Source organism: Salvelinus fontinalis, chromosome 24 (assembly GCF_029448725.1).
Source record: "Salvelinus fontinalis isolate EN_2023a chromosome 24, ASM2944872v1, whole genome shotgun sequence".
NCBI classification, from domain to species: Eukaryota; Metazoa; Chordata; class Actinopteri; order Salmoniformes; family Salmonidae; genus Salvelinus; species Salvelinus fontinalis.
The window spans coordinates 43,470,923-43,491,498 of NC_074688.1; the positions used below are offsets into that span (position 1 = coordinate 43,470,923).

A 20,576-nucleotide genomic window follows, 5' to 3' on the forward strand; every position below is an offset into this window, starting at 1 on the left:
ATATATCCACATCATTTTCCACCCTCATGATACCATCTATTTTGTGAATTGCACCAGTCCCTCCTGCAGCAAAGCAATCCTACAACATGATGCTGCCGCCCCGTGCTTCACGGTTGGGATGGTGTTCTTCGGCTTGCAAGCCTCCCCCTTTTTCCTCCAAACATAACGATGGTCATTATGGCCAAACAGTTCTATTTTTGTTTCATCAAACCACAGGACATTTCTCCAAAAAGTATGATCTTTGTCCCCATGTGCAGTTGCAAACCGTAGTCTGGCTTTTTTATGGCGGTTTTGGAGCAGTGGCTTCCTCCTTGCTGAGCGGCCTTTCAGGTTATGTCGATATAGGACTTGTTTGACGGTGGATATAGATACTTTTGTACCTGTTTATCCAGCATCTTCACAAGGTCCTTTGCTGTTGTTCTGGGGTTGTTTTGCACTTTTCGCACCAAAGTACGTTTATCTCCAGGAGACAGAACACGTCTCCTTCCTGAGCGGTATGGCGGCTGCGTGGTCCCATGGTGTTTATACTTGCGTACTATTGTTTGACCAGATGAATGTGGTACCTTCAGGCGTTTTGAATTTGCTCCCAAGGATGAACCAGACTTGTGGAGGTCTACAATTTTTTTTCTGAGGCCTTGTCTGATTTCTTTTGATTTTCCCATGATGTCAAGCAAAGAGGCACTGAGTTTGAAGGTAGGCCTTGAAATACAATTTGATTTAATTTGATGTCAAATAGATTGAAGAATTCATTCTGTCATGTATGACATTATTCTGTTGAGCAAGGGTTTATTTAGTCTGCTACGTCAACATATAATGACAGAAGAGAAGCTGCATGTATCTAATTATAGACAAGTTGACTAACAAATAGCCTACCAAAATGTCAGAAATGATAAGCAGAAACATAACTAAATCAGGCAGCAGCAAAATCCTGCACCCCCTGTCAAAACATCTTTCTGCAGTCTTTGACGGTAGCCTATAGCACATGTTAATATGCAGGTTAGGGTTGGGTGCCGGCCTCACATTATCACAGTCGATTTTCACATTATCACAGTCGATTTTCACATTATCACAGTCGATTTTCACATTATCACAGTCGATTTTCACATTATCACAGTCGATTTTCACATTATCACAGTCGATTAGCAAATTGCAGGCAGATGCAGGTGAACAAACAGCTGACCTGCTCACCTCTAGTGTGCACCTATTAAATGGGGTATCAGTCTCTACCCAGTGACACCAACAGAACACAAATAAAGAGTTTATACACATATTAGCATCAAAGCTCTTATTGCAGGACTCTGAAACCACTTTGTAATGAGCCACATTAAGCTCACCAGTCAACCTAATTAGCACGTGGAGTAATGATTGCTTTTGATTTAAAAAATATATATAAAACAAAACGCTTTATCTGCCTTTCCAATAAAAACTCGTTTGAAAATTCAAACATTTATTTTATGGAAAAGAGATGTTATATATTTCTGGAAGATTCACCATGCTGCCTTGTTGACAACATGACCAAGCAGCGCAGATTAGGCTGTTCGATTTGAGATGGGCGCTCCTCTCTTTTCACGTCACCGGCCATAAACCGGTGCCCCGCGGCTCAGCATAATCGAACCCGCCCAATATCTTCGATATCATGCGCTCTGGTGCTCCAAAAAACATATCCAAATCAGTTGGACTTTATGAAGGATCTCCATTGATTGGTTTACTGATTTTTCTCACTAAAGTACTCATTTGTTTGGGCTACTTACTAGGCGACTGCCTGGTAAAACACGAGGCAGGTTTGGATCTCCCACTTGTTTACAGCAGCAGAGAAAGTCATTATTTTGTCGCAGCCACAGAGGTAAAAAACAGTCTTACAATTGTACTTTATACGCAGACGACTCGAAACAACCTCATTGGCACAATGTATAGTCTTTATACCATAGTAATCTGGACATGTTTCCATAGAATATATAATCATTTTGGCAATGGCCCTCCGAATTAAATGCGCAGGGTGCATAGTATTAGTTAACTACCTTAAAGGAGAATTCTACGATGCGTAGGTAGTAGATAAAAAAATAAAAAAAACGTTTCAATTAACGATATATACCCAATGATTCTTGAAGAATATAATTTATAGCTGCCTCGTCAGTTTAGTTCAACTGTCATACCTGTCTCCGATGTTACTGTTTGATTCCTCCTTTAAACCACAGCTATTTTAACCTGTCTAAACCTGTCAACAACATGAAGTAGTCTATGATGAATGGTGGGGAATTTGTACTCCTATTGTTGTAATTCTGATCACCAGTAAATACTGTTTTGGTGGTGCACTTTAGAGCAGCACATTGATGAAGCCAACCCACGAGTTGCTCTTTTCTCAAGAACACACCGTGTGTGAGATTCAATAACTATGTCGTGCTTCCGTTCCTCTCCTACGCCCCTACCTGGGCTTGAAACAGTGACCCTCTGCACACAGACAACTGACACCCACGAAGCATCGTTACCCATCACGTCACAAAAGCCGCAGAGCAAGGGGAACAACTACTTCAAGGTCTCAGAGCAAGTGACGTCACCGATTGAAAACCTGTTAGCACGCACCACCGCTAACTAGCTAGCCATTTCACATCGGTTACACATATGGAGTATCAAATCAAATCAAATTTTATTTGTCACATACACATGGTTAGCAGATGCAAGATGCAGTAGATGGTGTTGAGTACAGTATAAACATATGAGATGAGTAATGTAGGTTATGTAAACATATAAAAGTGGCATTGTTTAAAGTGGCTAGTGATACATGTATTACATAAAGATGGCAAGATGCAGTAGATGGTATAGAGTACAGTATATACATATGAGATGAGTAATGTAGGGTATGTAAACATTATATTAAGTGTCATTGTTTAAAGTGGCTAGTGAAACATTTTTTTAACATACAGTTTTCCATTATTAAAGTGAGCTGGAGTTGAGTCAGTATGTTGGCACCAGCCACTCAATGTTAGTGGTGGCTGTTTAACAGTCTGATGGCCTTGAGATAGAAGCTGTTTTTCAGTCTCTCGGTCCCTGTTTTGATGCACCTGTACTGACCTCGCCTTCTGGATGATAGCGTGGTGAACAGGCAGTGGCTCGGGTGGTTGTTGTCCTTGATGATCTTTATGGCCTTCCTGTGACATCGGGTGGTGTAGGTGTCCTGGAGGGCAGGTAGTTTGCCCCCGGTGATGCATTGTGCAGACCTCACTACCCTCTGGAGAGCCTTACGGATGTGGGCGGAGCAGTTGACGTACCAAGCGTTGATACAGCCCGACAGGATGCTCTCGACTGTGCATCTGTAAAAGTTTGTGAGTGCTTTTGGTGACAAGCCGAATTTCTTCAGCCTCCTGAGGTTGAAGAGGCGCTGCTGCGCCTTTTTCACCACGCTGTCTGTGTGGGTGGACCAATTCAGTTTGTCCGTGATGTGTACGCCGAGGAACTTAAAACTTACTACCCTCTCCACTACTGTCCCGTCGATGTGGATAGGGGGGTGCTCCCTCTGCTGTTTCCTGAAGTCCACAATCATCTCCTTTGTTTTGTTGACGTTGAGTGTGAGGTTATTTTCCTGACACCACACTCCGAGGGCCCTCACCTCCTCCCTGTAGGCCGTCTCGTCGTTGTTGGTCATCAAGCCTACCACTGTAGTGTCGTCTGCAAACTTGATGATTGAGTTGGAGGCGTGCATGGCCACGCAGTCGTGGGTGAACAGGGAGTACAGGAGAGGGCTCAGAACGCACCCTTGTGGGGCCACAGTGTTGAGGATCAGCGGGTGGAGATGTTGTTACCTACCCTCACCACCTGGGGGCGGCCCGTCAGGAAGTCCAGTACCCAGTTGCACAGGGCGGAGCGAGACCCATGGTCTTGAGCTTGATGACGAGTTTAGAGGGTACTATGGTGTTAAATACTGAGCTGTAGTCGATGAACAGCATTCTCACATAGGTATTCCTCTTGTCCAGATGGGTTAAGACAGTGTGCAGTGTGGTTGCGATTGCGTCGTCTGTGGACCTATTGGGGCGGTAAGCAAATTGGAGTGGGTCTAGGGTGTCAGGTAGGGTGGAGGTGATATGGTCTTTGACTAGTCTCTCAAAGCACTTCATGATGACGCAAGTGAGTGCTACGGGGCGGTAGTCGTTTAGCTCAGTTACCTTAGCTTTTTTGGGAACAGGAACAATGGTGGCCCTCTTGAAGCATGTGGGAACAGCAGACTGGGATAAGGGTTGATTGAATATGTCCATAAACACACCAGCCAGCTGGTCTGCGCATGCTCTGAGGACGCGGCTGGGGATGCCGTCTGGACCTGCAGCCTTGCGAGGGTTAACACGTTTAAATGTTTTACTCACATCGACTGCAGTGAAGGAGAGTCCGCAGATTTTGGTAGCGGGCCGTGTCAGTGGCACTGTATTGTCCTCAAAGCGAGCAAAGAAGTTGTTTAGTCTGACTGGGAGCAAGACATACTGGTCCGCGACGGGGCTGGTGTTCTTTTTGTAATCCGTGATTGACTGTAGACCCTGCCACATACCTCTTGTGTCTGAGCCGTTGAATTGCGACTCTACTTTGTCTCTATACTGACGCTTAGCTTGTTTGATTGCCTTGCGGAGGGAATAGCTTCACTGTTTGTATGTTTCCGGTCACCTTGCCCTGGTTAAAAGCAGTGGTTCGCGCTTTCAGTTTCGCACGAATGCTGCCATCAATCCACGGTTTCTGGTTTGGGAATGTTTTAATAGTTGCTGTGGGTACGACCTCGCCGATACACTTGTTAATAAACTGGCTCACCGAATCAGCATATTCGTCAATGTTGTTATTTGACGCAATGCGGAACATATCCCAATCCACGTGACCGAAGCAATCTTGAAGCGTGGAATCAGATTGGTCGGACCAGCGTTGAACAGACCTGAGCGCGGGAGCTTCCTGTTTTAGTCTCTGTCTATAGGCAGGGAGCAACAAAATGGAGTCGTGGTCAGCTCTTCCGAGAGGAGGGCGGGGGAGGGCCTTATATGCATCGCGGAAGTTAGTATAACAATGATCCAGGGTTTTACCAGCCCTGGTAGCACAATCGATATTCTGATAGAATTTAGGGAGTCTTGTTGTCAGATTAGCCTTGTTAAAATCCCCAGCTACAATGAATGCAGCCTCAGGATATGTGGTTTCCAGTTTACATAGAGTCAAATGAAGTTCGTTCAGGGTCATCGATGTGTCTGCTTTGGGGGGAATATATGCGGCTGTGATTATAATCGAAGAGAATTCTCTTGGTAGATAATGCGGTCGACATTGGTTGTGAGGAATTCTAAGTCAGGTGAACAGAAGGACTTGAGTTCCTGTATGTTGTTATGATCACACCACGTCTCGTTAATCATAAGGCATACACCCCCGCCCCTTTTCTTACCAGAAAGATGCTTGTTTCTGTCGGCGCGATGCGTGAAGAAACCAGGTGGCTGTACCGACCCCGATAGCGTGTCTCAGAGACATGCAGAACCCACTCAAGATAAACACAGTTTTAACAGTCCGTTTTACAGTTCTCCATACCTCTAGCTCAGTGGAGGCTGCTGAGTGGAGGACGGCTCCGAATGGCGCGAATGCAATGGCATCAAACACATGTATTTGATACATATCCACTAATTCCCTCCAGCCATTACCACGAGCCTGTTCTCCCCAGCACCCTAGCTCTAACTTCTGTCCGAGACATGTTTAGGCTACTCAGTGTTTCCCATTTCCCCTATATGCATTTAGCAGTGACATTTGTCGTGGATCCCTGCTAACTCTGCCACCGCTGCTGAAATAAATCCTAGGAGAAACACTTAATTATGAATAAAACACATGGCTGATGAATGATATACAGTTGCTGCTATTATTATTGCAGTGTTCTCTATAACAATTACTTCACACCTCACTGCAGCAAAAGAGTGTGTCTGTGTCTGTGTCTGTTAGTGTGTACCTGTGTGTGCATCTTTTGTGATGGAAAGCACAATATGTGTATAGTGACTACAGCAGTAAAGGTCCTGTTGGGTCGGACCACACCAGACATTAGTCAGGGTCCTGTGGGTGCTTTCTCTGGGTCCACTGGCACAGATATAGTTGACATAGAGGATGGAGGGAGGTTGAGAAGCAGTGTGTATTCTATGTTAACTCTCTCCTGGTCTGATAGGGTTAACGTTAAGTCAGGGATGGACAGACTATACAGGTTGGTGCCATTGCTACAGATGGTGGATCTGGAGAGTTCCTCACCTACAGATTAAAGTGCTTTGAGACCTGGTGATGAATATAAATACAATTAATTAACATTGTCTCTTAGTGTCCAGGGTGAACTGTCCTGCATGTCTCTGTAGTTTACCTACGGTCCTTTCAACAGCTGTGAACTGTCCTGCATGTCTCTGTAGTTTACCAACGGTCCTTTCAACAGCTGTGAACTGTCCTGCATGTCTCTGTAGTTTACCAACGGTCCTTTCAACAGCTGTGAACTGTCCTGCATGTCTCTGTAGTTTACCAACGGTCCTTTCAACAGCTGTGAACTGTCCTGCATGTCTCTGTAGTTTACCAACGGTCCTTTCAACAGCTGTGAACTGTCCTGCCTGTCTCTGTAGTTTACCAACGGTCCTTTCAACAGCTGTGAACTGTCCTGCATGTCTCTGTAGTTTACCAACGGTCCTTTCAACAGCTGTGAACTGTCCTGCATGTCTCTGTAGTTTACCTACGGTCCTTTCAACAGCTGTGAACTGTCCTGCATGTCTCTGTAGTTTACCAACGGTCCTTTCAACAGCTGTGAACTGTCCTGCATGTCTCTGTAGTTTACCAACGGTCCTTTCAACAGCTGTGAACTGTCCTGCATGTCTCTGTAGTTTACCTACGGTCCTTTCAACAGCCGTGAACTGTGCTGCATGTCTCTGTAGTTTACCAACGGTCCTTTCAACAGCTGTGAACTGTCCTGCATGTCTCTGTAGTTTACCAACGGTCCTTTCAACAGCTGTGAACTGTCCTGCATGTCTCTGTAGTTTACCGACGGTCCTTTCAACAGCTGTGAACTGTCCTGCATGTCTCTGTAGTTTACCAACGGTCCTTTCAACAGCTGTGAACTGTCCTGCATGTCTCTGTAGTTTACCTACGGTCCTTTCAACAGCTGTGAACTGTCCTGCATGTCTCTGTAGTTTACCAACGGTCCTTTCAACAGCTGTGAACTGTCCTGCATGTCTCTGTAGTTTACCGACGGCCCTTTCAACAGCTGCACATTTTCTTCCTCCTCGCCTTGCAAAACCATGACAACTTCTTTCTCGGTGACAGAGGTATCTATACAAACCCTTTAACAATGCACAAGAGTGGGGGTTCTTTAAGTGCCTAAACGCCACTGTAGGATCTCCTTTTGGGTGTAACGGAAAATCCGTAGCTGTAAGACTGAAGGTTTCGGAGACAAAAATAAGTTGTTTGAAGAATTGATATTGAGCTACATGCTGAATAAGCTGGTCTACTCGTCATGACATCAGATAGTCATTATAGCTTGATGTTGCACTTAGCAGAGCAGACCTGTGTCCCAGGACACTCAGGCAAAGTACTGCCTCCGTCTGCATCAGATCTGCTTTTAGCCTCTTTCCAGTTACTCTACGTTCTCTTAACTGTTCCCTAACTGTGTCACCCTTGGGGGAGAAGCCAGCTCTGAAGACAGTGATCTGTAATGGTGGATAATGTGTGTTGTTGTAACATTGACCCACTGTAGCATACAGAAATCTAGAAGCAACTTGTTATCTTGAAACGTTGGTGTCCCCGCTAGGTTAGGTGAGGGTCAGATTTGGGTTAAAAATAAACCCTGGCATCTTCCACTTTTCCCATATGTCATATGTATATTTTAGAGTTATACCTTGACTGTCTTGAGATTGATTGATGGGGGCTGTTTCTATTGCTGCAAAGTCTGTCTCCAGAGTGATTGATGATTTCAATTAATTGAATGAGATATGGCCTTGGCTTTAAATGTCAAGTGTGTGTGTGTGTGTGTGTGTGTGTGTGTGTGTGTGTCATTCAATTCAACAGGCTCTGCTTTCTCTCCTACAATCTAATGACCGTGGTTGTGGGTTGGTAATGAAACTTGACTGGAAGGAAGGGATGTGTGTGTGTGTAATCACTGTGCATGAGAAAGAGCAGGCTAATGATATGTTGAACTATCTGATGTGTCCGGTTCGGGTCATGTGATCATGGGGTTTATAAATAAGTGTGTTACACTGCCTGTGCGATAGCATGTAATCTTGGCATGCACACACACACACACACGTGATGTGAAGAACTCTCTCTCATTGCCCAGCTGTGTGTGTGTGTGTGTGTGTGTGTGTGTGTGTGTGTGTGTGTGTGTGTGTGTGTGTGTGTGTGTGTGTGTGTGTGTGTGTGTGTGTGTGTGTGTCAGCTACTACTGTGTGTGAGTTTGCACCTGTCTCTGCTTGCTGAGAATTCCAGCCAGGTCACCCGGGATACAAGTCAGTATTCGACATCCATCCATCTCTGAGGACGTCGGTAGATGACGTGAAAACCGGCCACTAGGGACAACGGTGTGTGCTGTTACCTTCAAGTAGGTTTGGGTTTTGCTAGGGCGTAAGCATCTGCCTTGGATTCCAAAGGTTGCAAGTTTGAATCCAGCAATAGAAAGTTGTTTTTGATTAAAAAAAATGTAAGCTTGTCCCAAACACTGATCCTTACTTTAACCTTTCAGAGTTAATGACTAACCTTAAGAATTTGAAGTTAACACCTGAAGTTAACCATTACCTTAAAAAATTGGAGCTAAGGCTTAAACTTGATTAGGATCCCCATTAGCTGGCAACAGCTAGTCTTACTGAGGTCTGACACATAACGAAAAATACATTACAGACATTAACATGTACAGTGTGTGTGCATCTATCAGCTCCACGTACATGTCAGTACCTACACACAACAAGTAGGTCACATGGGGGAGAGGCGTTGTGCCGTGAGGTGTTGCTTTATGTGTTTTATGAAACCAGGTTTTCTGTCCACTTGCGCTATATAATATGGAAGCGAGGTCCATGCACGGCTCTGTATAATGCTGTACGTTTCCTTGAATTTGCTCTGGACCTGGGGACTGTGAAAAGACTGTTGGTGGCACGTCTGGTGGGGTACATGAGAGCTGGAAGGAGAAGTCACTGAAACACACACACATTGGCTGGGAAATCTGGAGCTTTTTATTACAAATGCTCACAACTAGGGATGTTTCCATTAAAATGAGAGGCTTTGTGTAAACACTTCACCTAAAGGCCATGGCAGCCCTTTAGGGTTCTGGTGATGACACACACATCACAGACATTCACAGAGTGCGAGGGAGAGAGATTGGGGTGGAGAGAAAGAGAGAGGGGGGAGAAGGTAGATCAATCAATCAATCAATCAATTTTATTTTATATAGCCCTTCGTACATCAGATAATATCTCGAAGTGCTGTACAGAAACCCAGCCTAAAACCCCAAACAGCTAGAATGCAGGTGTAGAAGCACGGTGGCTAGGAAAAACTCCCTAGAAAGGCCAAAACCTAGGAAGAAACCTAGAGAGGAACCAGGCTATGAGGGGTGGCCAGTCCTCTTCTGGCTGTGCCGGGTGGAGATTATAACAGAACTATGCCAAGATGTTCAAAAATGTTCATAAGTGACAAGCATGGTCAAATAATAATCATGAATAATTTTCAGTTGGCTTTTCATAGCTGATCATTAAGAGTTGAAAAACAACAGGTCTGGGACAGGTGGCGGTTCCATAACCGCAGGCAGAACAGCTGAAACTGGAATAGCAGCAAGGCCAGGCGGACTGGGAACAGCAAGGAGTCACCACGGGCGGCAGTCCCGACGCATGGTCCTAGGGCCCAGGTCCTCCGAGAGAAAGAAAGAGAGAAGGAGAAAATTAGAGAGAGCCAAGATTTTCAAAATGTTCATAAATGACAAGCATGGTCAAATAATAATCAGGAATAAATCTCAGTTGGCTTTTCATAGCCGATCATTAAGAGTTGAAAACAGCAGGTCTGGGACAGGTAGGGGTTCCATAACCGCAGGCAGAAGAGTTGAAACTGGAATAGCAGCAAGGCCAGGCGGACTGGGGGCAGCAAGGAGTCACCACGGCCGGTAGTCCCGACGTATGGTCCTAGGGCTCAGGTCCTCCGAGAGAAAGAGAGAAGGAGAAAATTAGAGAGAGCCAAGATTTTCAAAATGTTCATAAATGACAAACATGGTCAAATAATAATCAGGAATAAATCTCAGTTGGCTTTTCATAGCCGATCATTAAGAGTTGAAAACAGCAGGTCTGGGACAGGTAGGGGTTTCGTAACCGCAGGCAGAAACAGTTGAAACTGGAATAGCAGGAATAGATGGGGAAGAGAGAGATGGGGGGAGACTTGGGGGAGAGAGAGATGGGGGAAGAGAAAGGGGGGGTGGAGGTTAATCAGCTGCCAGGAAACTGGTACTTCAGCCATCTTACACACACAAACAGACACACACAGGCACACAGACACACACAGGCACACACAGGCACACAGGCACACAGGCACACACACACACACACACACACACACACACACACACACACACACACACACACACACACACACACACACACACACACACACACACACACACACACACACACACACACACAGAGTGATATGGCATATTGGCACTCCCTTTCCTTCCCCCTCACTTAGTCATTCCTGGTATGAAGTGTTGTGAAACCATGCGTCACTGTTCAGACAATAGAGCCCTAGTATGCGTTGGAGATTGGCTTTGGAAGTCAGCTCTAGCGATCTAATACTCGCCGACGTGTGGTTTGGACAGCGAGACGTGACGGATAATTATGATCATGATGTTGATGATGAAGGGGCTATGATAAGAGACTGATGTTGATGATGAAGGGGCTAGGATAAGAGACTGATGTTGATGATGAAGGGGATAGGATAAGAGACTGATGATGAAGGGGCTATGATAAGAGACTGATGATGAAGGGGCTGATGTTGATGATGAAGGAGCTAGGATAAGAGATTGATGTTGATGATGAAGGAGCTAGGATAAGAGACTGATGTTGATGATGATGAAGGAGCTATGATAAGAGACTGATGTTGATGATGAAGGGGCTAGGATAAGAGACTGATGTTGATGATGAAGGAGCTAGGATAAGAGACTGATGTTGATGATGATGAAGGAGCTATGATAAGAGACTGATGTTGATGATGAAGGGGCTAGGATAAGAGACTGATGTTGATGATGAAGGAGCTAGGATAAGAGACTGATGTTGATGATGAAGGGGCTAGGATAAGAGACTGATGTTGATGATGAAGGGGCTAGGATAAGAGACTGATGTTGATGATGAAGGAGCTAGGATAAGAGACTGATGTTGATGATGAAGGGGCTATGATAAGAGACTGATGTTGATCATGAAGGGGCTGGGATAAGAGACTGATGATGAAGGGGCTGGGATTAGAGACTGATGTTGATGATGAAGGGGCTATGATAAGAGACTGATGATGAAGGGGCTGGGATAAGAGACTGATGATGAATGGGCTATGATATTAGACTGATGTTGATGATGACGGGGCTATGATATTAGACTGATGTTGATGAAGAAGGGGCTATGATAAGAGACTGATGATGAAGGGGCTAGGATAAGAGATTGATGTTGATGATGAAGGAGCTATGATAAGAGACTGATGTTGATGACGCAACATCTTGAACCACAGACGTCCAACCGCAGAGTGGGTAGTGGGGGGCTGACAGAGAGACAGGCATTCCCACTCCTAAAATACTGTACTTTTGGCTGCGTTTGGTCCACAGGTTTGGACCAGTACACTAATATATACATGCAATTTAGCAGACACTTCATCCAAAGCAACTTACAGACATGCATGCATACATTTTGTACGTATGGATGGTCCCGTAGGACACAGCCAGAAATGAGAGATAGTTAAACCAAGTTACTATGAAAACATTCTATTCTCCTACCTCACCTGGTGGAGAGTACTGGTAGACTGAGATGAAGAGGATAGACGGTAGAGGGGGGGGGGGGGGGGGGTAGTGCTGAGCGATTAGTGCTTTTTGAGGTCTGTTCAGTTAAAAAATATTCAAACATTTACTAATATTCAAACATTTACTAAATGTACTGATTAAGACTCACATTCCTTTCAATCTTACCCAGATTTGAGCAGAGATGCAGAGAAGCATATTATCAAATCCATTTTTATTTGTCACGTGATCTGTGCCCGAGATCTTACGTTAAAAATGCTTACTTACAAGCCCTTAACCAACAATGCATAGCAAGAAAAGCCTACATATATACTTCTTTTTTTATTATTGAAAATAAATAACACATTAAAATAACAATAACGAGGCTATATACAGGGGGTACGGGTTAGTCGAGGTAATTGAGGTCATATGTACATGTAGGTAGGGGTAAAGTGACTCTGCATAGATAATAAGCAGCGAGTAGCAACAGCGTAAAAAAGGGGGTCAATACAAATAGTCCGACTTGGTACTCTGGTACCGCTTTCCGTGCGGTAGGAGAGAGAACAGTCTATATGACTTGGGTGGCTGGAGTCTATGACAATTTTTAGGGCCTTCCTCTGACACCGCCTGGTATCAAAGTCTTGGATGGCAGGAAGCTTGGCCCCAGTGATATACTGGGCCGTACGCACTAAACTCTGTAGCACCTTGCGGTCGAGTGCCGAGCAGTTGTCATACTAGGTGGTGATGCAACTGGTCAGTATGCTCTCGATGGTGCAGCTGTAGAAATTTTTGAGGATCTGAGGACCCATGCCAAAACTTTTCAGTCTCCTGAGGGGGAATAGGCATTGTTGTGCCCTCAAGACTGTCTTGGTGTGTTTGGACCATGATAGTTTGTTGTTGATGTGGACGCCAAGGAACTTGAAGCTCTCAACCCGCTCCACTACAACCCCGACGATGAGAATGGGAGCGAGTATGGCCCTCCTTTTCCTGTAGTCCACAATCAGCTCATTTGTCTTGCTCGCGTTGAGGTAGAGGTTGTTGTCCTGGCACCACATTGCCAGGTCTCTGACCTCCCTATAGGCTGTCCCACCATTGTGTTGTCAGCAAACTTAATGATGATGTTGGAGTCGTGTTTGGCCACGCAGTCGTGGGTGAACAGGGAGTACAGGAGGGGAATAAGCACACACCCCTGAGGGACCCCTGTGTTGAGGATCAGCGTAGCACATGTGTTGCTGCCTACCCTTACCACCTGGGGGCGGCCGTCAGGAAGTCCAGGATCCAGTTGCAGAGGGAGGTGTTTAGTCCCTGGGTCCTTAGCTTAGTGATGAGCTTTGAGGTAACTATATGGTGTTAAATGCTGAGCTGTAGTCAATGAACAGCATTCTCACATATTACGTTTCTTTAACAAAATAACCACCAGTCAGGAGGATACAGACAGCTCAAGAGGTATGCTTAAATAAAATGTATTTTACATAGAATTAGCTAAGCATAATGATTATGGCTCTAGATTGCAGGAAAGGGGTGTTTCAGGTGTTTGAAAATGCGAAATTCTCCAATTTACGGACAGGGCGCCTAGCCAACCACCCCCAGCCATCCTCACGTACTTTGTGCTCTCCCAGATTTCCAGGGTGTATAATGCCCCTGGGTCTGTGTGTAGCAAGCGTAAAAACGTATCCATCTCTGTCCGACCCAGAAAGAACAGGCGCAATGGATTATGGTCATTGTAGTTATTTACCACATTTCTGCACTGAACAAGAATGAAAACTACAACTCCCTTCAGCCCAGCGTCCCACATAGTTCTTGACTTGATTTCTCTCGTGAATTATTTGATTTCTCTCTAGAGCGTTGGTCTCACACCACAAAAACAAAGAAATACATGGAAATCAAGTAATTGAACCGATGTCAGTCAATTAGTTGTTAAATAACCAAAAAAATACAACATTTCCTCTCTTCTCTGTTTCAGAATGTGAAGCTGTTGCCATGTCGATATCCTCTCTAGAAGTGTTCTCTACGGAACCTTTCCTCATTGGAATGTTCACAGCAGAAGGTTCCTCCTCTGGACATTACACAGAACCCCACTCGGAGGAATACCTCATCGCCGTGGGCAACAACAATGTCACATGGCCAGTCTGCACTTATAAGGAGGATTTTAAACGCTTCCTACTTCCTGCCGTCTACAGTGTGGTTTTCCTGATTGGTCTGCCTCTGAATGGGGCAGTCATCTTGAAGATCTGGAGGTCACGACCCAACTTGACCCGGAGCAACGTCTACATGCTCAATCTGGCCACGGCTGACTTCCTGTATGTGATGTCACTACCTCTGCTCATCTACAACTACGCCAGTCATGACTACTGGCCCTTTGGAGAGCTGGCCTGCAAACTGGTCCGCTTTCAATTCTACAGGTAGTATAGCTACTCATTAACTGACATATTCATAGCATAGTTCTATAGATTACTTAAAATACTCAAACTCATATACTTACAGTCCTACAGGGAATAACTCATATATTGAATGTTACCTTTCTGTGGACAGATCTTTGAGTGGATTGTAGAGAGAAAAACCTGTCATTATAACATCAGTGATGTTATTTATTGTTTCCACAGTAACCTGCATGGCAGTATCCTGTTCCTGACCTGTATCAGCCTCCAGCGCTATGTGGGCATCTGCCAGCCTATGGCCGGCTGGCACAAGCAGGGGGGTCGCAGGCTGGCACGGGTGGTCTGTGGGGGTGTGTGGCTGGTGGTCGCCCTCCTCTGTGCCCCCACTTTCCACTACGCCTCCACAGGAACACAGCGTAACCGCACCGTCTGTTACGACCTGAGTCGACCGGAGCACTCGGCTGACTACTACCCCTATGGGATGGCTCTGACCTGCCTGGGCTTCCTGTTGCCTTTTATGGGCATCGTGGTGTGCTACTGTCGCATGGGTCGCCTCCTCTGCCGCCCGCCATCCTATCAGGGCGCTACCATGGCAGCCTCAATGGAGAAACGGGACAAGGCGGTGAAGATGATAGTCATCGTGGTGACGGTGTTCGCTGTGAGCTTCCTGCCGTTCCACCTTACTAAGACCATGTACCTGTTGGTACGAACCTTACCGGGTGCTCCGTGTGCTACACGGAACCTGTTCTCCGTGATCTACAAGTGCACCAGGCCGTTCGCCAGCATGAACAGTGTTCTAGATCCTATACTGTTCTACTTCACACAGCCACGGTTCCGCAGGAGCACCAGAATACTGATTACCAAGATCACCACTCTCAGAGACAGGGAACCCAGGTGTGAGGAATTGAAAACACATAGAGTATTTAGATCCCATGTTTAATCAAGGGTCAACTCGCTTTGAGACAAAGGAACCAAGGAGTATATAAAACAACCATAGTCCACAGTTGTATTACACCTAGATACATGGGTTCTGGGTAGCTAGAACCGATGCAGAACCCTCATTGACTTCTGCTCTGCCAGCATGGCAACAAGTCAGTGTGTTTGCTACTGTGTCTGCTTGTGACTGTATACTAAAATGCATGAAGTAGTCAGCCATAACACTGCTTTTGGTTGCCATAGTATTATGTAATGTATCCTGTATGTCCAAGCACACTGCTAGTTGTTTTCTATATGAGCCACTAGGTGGCGTGTATTACCTACATATCCCATGGCCTTATTTATTGTTATTTAACCTTTATTTAACTAGGCAAGTCAGTTATGAACAAATTCCTATTTACAAGCCTATCAAAAGGCAAAGCGCGGAAATCGACTCAGCCGCACGAGCGTGCTTTTGGGGCACAGTCGATAGCGCGCTGGACTTCGGGCTAGAAGGTCGAGGGTTAGAGACCTGCTCCCTGCTGTTTCATTACAATAGCATAGCAGCAACACATGACAACACAGCATAGTAGCAAATTATCCATTAGCGGGATAATCCACCCCAAACCACTAATTCCTGATAATAACAGTGTTAAATAACACAAATATGTTAAAACAATATTTGTGAACACGTTTCATTTTGTCGTTATAACAAGGTTGGTAGCAACGTTTGAAAATCGTTGTGGAAATCTGTTGCAGCTCAAGTTAACTAACGTTAGAAAACCCACAATGCGATGCGCTCTTTCTGGGCTGGCTATCTGTAAAACGTAACTACACACAATAGCCAAATCAATATCAGCATGCAAAATAGCTAGCTAGCTTTAAAAATCACCTAAACAAACTGCATTATCAATTTAGGAGGCTCTCTCACCAAGCGAGAGCAGAGGATGTTGCTATGGCAATGTATACTTTTTCCCACGTTTCCCACAGACACAGTATTGCCATATGATACTTGAAGGAGAAAACACACTATATACAGTGACGATACAGTACAGTACAGCAATTACCTGAACATATTGGAATCATTGCTCCTTAACTCTGTTTGAATTCCTTTCAAAAGGCACGAGGTACAGCTGCCATCAGACAGATGGCATTATTGGCAATCACTATATTCACCAGGGCAGTCTCCTGCTCAGCTGTGAGAAGTCTCTGCCTACCTCCAATAGATGGCCCCCTCTCAGTTCTGCAGAAATTGATTTTGACCATTACTGACCTATGGGCATCCACTACAACATTACATGTATCACAGAAACAAGACAAATGACCTGTTTTCCCTTCTGAAAGTACGGACAATGGATGCAACCGTGTAACGGCTTTGGTTGGGTTGCACCAGCTGTCCAGCTTCTCTCATAGACCTCCCATGTATGAGCACATGATGAACTAGGGTGGCACGGGTTTCACCTGAGATTACTTGTCTTTGTTGTTGTCCTCGTCCTCTCTTTTGTCTTGCAACTTTGGCATTGTTAGGATCCAAGCACATGGACATGCCTCTAGGCCCTATTTATTGATCCGTCAATTCTGATTGGTGTGTTAACAGTTTTGAGGCTTAGTGTTTGCACATGGAGAAAGGTATGCTCTTTGAGTTTAGGTTGTGATGACTTGAGTTAACTATATTGAGAGCATGTGTTTGCTGAATGAATATATAGTGCAATGAATGATTTATTTGGCCACTTTTGTGAAGGTTTTTCAGAAAGAGTTTTGAATATTGAAACGTGGAAACAGGTGAATAGTGTTTACGGTTATGGGAAATGTGTGTTTTTGGGAATGACCTAAGGTTATGGGTTTTTGTGCTACAGGTACCAGTTTTTGTGTTTAAGCAATCGAGAAAAACTGTAAATTGACTTGTGTCTGTTTTGGCTGTGGTGTTTTGGCTGTGGTGTTTTGGCTGTGGTGTTTTGGCTGTGATGTTTTGGCTGTGGTGTTTTGGCTGTGGTGTTTTGGCTGTGGTGTTTTGGCTGTGGTGTTTTGGCTGTGGTGTTTTGGCTGTGGTGTTTTGGCTGTGGTGTTTTGACTGTGGTGTTTTGACTGTGGTGTTTTGGCTGTGGGGTTTTGGCTGTGGGGTTTTGGCTGTGATGTTTTGGCTGTGATGTTTTGGCTGTGATGTGAATATTATTATTTTGCCATTACAAAATAAGGTATAGTTGTATTTTTTTGGTTTGTTTGTCCACCCCCCCCCCCCCCCCCCCCAAACCACGTCCTTGTAAATACATAAGTCTCCAAGAGAATATCACAGGACTAGTTCCTCACACCAAACCTATCGGCCTGGATTTACAGATCTGCTGTTGTCCCAATGTGTATCAGCTGCAGACGATTGGATTGCTCAATAACACAAATTATTGGCTTGTTTTGGTCAAATGTGTGTGACATCTGATGTTTCTGTTCCCAAATCTGCCGGGAATGTGGTGTGTGTGCCTGTGTGTGCCTGTGTGTGCCTGTGTGTGTGTGTGTGTGTGTGTGTGTGTGTGTGTGTGTGTGTGTGTGTGTGTGTGTGTGTGTGTGTGTGTGTGTGTGTGTGTGTGTGTGTGTGTGTGTGTGTGTGTGTGTGTGTGATTGTGTGCGCCTGAGTGAGTGTGTGTGTGTGATTGTGTGTGCCTGAGTGTGTGTTTGTGTATGTTTAACCTCTGCCTTAGCTTAAGGTCCTTAATGAAGTGATAACATGAAGGTTAATATGTGTGCACATGTCTGATAGGAGCCAAAATACAGTGAGATCCAGAAGTATTGGGATACTGGCAATGTTGCTGTTGTTGTTTTGGCTCTGTTCTCCAGCACTTTGAAATGATACAATGACTAGGAGGTTAGAGTGAAGACTGACAGCTTTTAATTTGAGGTTATTTTAATCCGTATCGGGTGGACCGTTTAGAAATTACAGACCTTTTTGTACATAGTTCCCCATTTTAGAGAACCAAAAGTATTGGGACCAATTCACTTAAATGTGGATGAAAGTAGTCCTAACGTTTAGTGGTTGGTCCCATATACCTAGTACGCAATGATTACATCAAGCTTGTGACTCTACAAACTTGTTGGATGCATTTTCTGTTTGTTTTTGTTGTGTTTCAGATTATTTTGTGCCCAATATGAATTAATGGTAAATAATGTATTTGTTCAGAACCAAAAATGTACCTGATTAATGTAGAAGTGTTTAGAAAGATATTATATTCTTATTTACAATAAAAGTGACTCCAAAATGACACTACATTATTTACCATTCATTTCTAAATGCTCCACTGTCCCAATAATTAAGGAGGGCACTGTAGCCACCAGCCGCTCTAGTTGCAGCGGATACGTTTCTGTGTCAATATATCATTTTTTACAGTTCAACTTATTTTTATAACATGGAGAGAACTGAATTATATTTTGGTTATAAATTAGTTTTAATTCATTAGTTGTGTATAAATGCATTTACAGGTTGTACTGTTTTATACATACTCATGCATGTCCATAGTTACCTCTGCCTACCTTCTCTCCAATTAAGGAGACTGTCGACACTGTAATAAACTTGCTATTCAAATCAAATCAAATGTTATTAGTCACATGCGCCGAATACAACAGGTGTAGTAGACCTTACAGTGAAATGCTTACTCACGAGCCCCTAACCAACAATGCAGTTTAAAAAAATATGAATAAGAATAAGAAATAAAAGTTACAAGTAATTAAAGAGCAGCAGTAAAATAACAATAGCAAGACTATATACAGGGGGGTACCAGTACAGAGTCAATGTACAGGGGCACCGGTTAGTCGAGGTAATTGAGGTAATATGTACATGTAGGTAGAGTTATTAAAGTGGCTATGCATAGATGATAACAACAGAGAGTAGCAGCGACGTAAAAGAATGTGGGGGGGCAATGCAAATAGTCTGGGAAGCCATTTGATTAGATGTATAGGAGTATTATGGTTTGGGAGTAGAAGCTGTTTAGAAGCTTCTTGGACCTAGACTTGGTGCTCCGGTACCGCTTGCCGTGCGGTAGCAGAGAGAACAGTCTGGAGTCTTTGACCATTTTTGACACCTCCTGGTGTAGAAGTTCTGGATGGCAGGAAGCTTGGCCCCGGTGATGTACTGGGCCGTACGCACTACCCTCTGTATGGATGGCAGGAAGCTTGGCCCCGGTGATGTACTGGGCCGTACACACTACCCTCTGTATGGATGGCAGGAAGCTTGGCCCCGGTGATGTACTGGGCCGTACGCACTACCCTCTGTATGGATGGCAGGAAGCTTGGCCCCGGTGATGTACTGGGCCGTACGCACTACCCTCTGTTTGATGGCAGGAAGCTTGGCCCCGGTGATGTACTGGGCCGTACACACTACCCTCTGTATGGATGGCAGGAAGCTTGGCCCCGGTGATGTACTGGGCCGTACACACTACCCTCTGTATGGATGGCAGGAAGCTTGGCCCCGGTGATGTACTGGGCCGTACGCACTACCCTCTGTATGGATGGCAGGAAGCTTGGCCCCGGTGATGTACTGGGCCGTACACACTACCCTCTGTATGGATTGCAGGAAGCTTGGCCCCGGTGATGTACTGGGCCGTACACACTACCCTCTGTATGGATGGCAGGAAGCTTGGCCCCGGTGATGTACTGGGCCGTACACACTACCCTCTGTAGTGCCTTGTGGCCATCCTTTCTCCTTGCCTCCTTCTCAAAACCCATTGGAGGAGAAGTTCAGAGGGGAAGAACCTCTGCCTATTGTCAGTTGTCAATAAAAATGAAATGTATTTATTCTGGTATAAATGCAATATATTACCAGAAAATGTTCTCGCATACACCGCCCATCATCTACAAAGACCTCCTCTCTCCTCACCACCTCCTATCTCCTCTCTCCTCACCACCTCCTCTCTCCTCACCACCTCCTCAAAACCCATTGGATGAGAAGGGCAGAGGTCCTTCCCCTCTGAACTTGCCACCCGACTAGAACAGTCCCAGTAAGCAAAATTACTTTGAAAAAATACGTATTTTCCACACGTTGAAGTTAGGCTCAATTTAGGTTCTGATTTAAATTTGAAAAATACATATTTTTCTGACGTTGAAATCAGGTACATTTTCGGGTTCTGAAAGAAAGTTGAAAAGACGTAATTTATAGATGTCTATGTTTGGGACAAATCAAGGCTGGTCCAGACTGGACAAAATCTGAACCATACATAGACGTCTATGACTGGTTCAGATTTGGTCTGCACCGGACCAAAAACCAACGTCAGTAGACGTGGAAATCAAAGCAGGACTGCACCAAAAAAGACATCCAGTCCGGCATACTGCATACTGAG

The 20,576-nt window shown here is 44.9% G+C and overlaps 1 protein-coding gene across 1 annotated transcript; it reads left to right on the forward strand.

Annotated features, from left to right (window-relative positions):
- The first annotated feature begins 13,932 nt into the window (after positions 1–13,932).
- Positions 13,933–17,481, forward strand: LOC129822459 (P2Y purinoceptor 3-like). The gene is made up of 2 exons (XM_055880751.1): positions 13,933–14,367; positions 14,569–17,481. The coding sequence occupies exons 1-2, from the start codon at positions 13,946–13,948 to the stop codon at positions 15,281–15,283; spliced, it is 1,137 nt and encodes a 378-aa protein (XP_055736726.1). The 5' UTR covers positions 13,933–13,945; the 3' UTR covers positions 15,284–17,481.
- The last annotated feature ends 3,095 nt before the right edge of the window (positions 17,482–20,576 follow it).

Excerpts from the sequence above, each read along its gene's own strand:
- LOC129822459 (XM_055880751.1), top strand. The coding sequence starts at position 13,946 with ATGTCGATATCCTCTCTAGAAGTGTTCTCTACGGAACCTTTCCTCATT. Across the intron at positions 14,368-14,568 it reads GTCCGCTTTCAATTCTACAG|TAACCTGCATGGCAGTATCC; the intron begins GTAGTATAGCTA and ends TTGTTTCCACAG.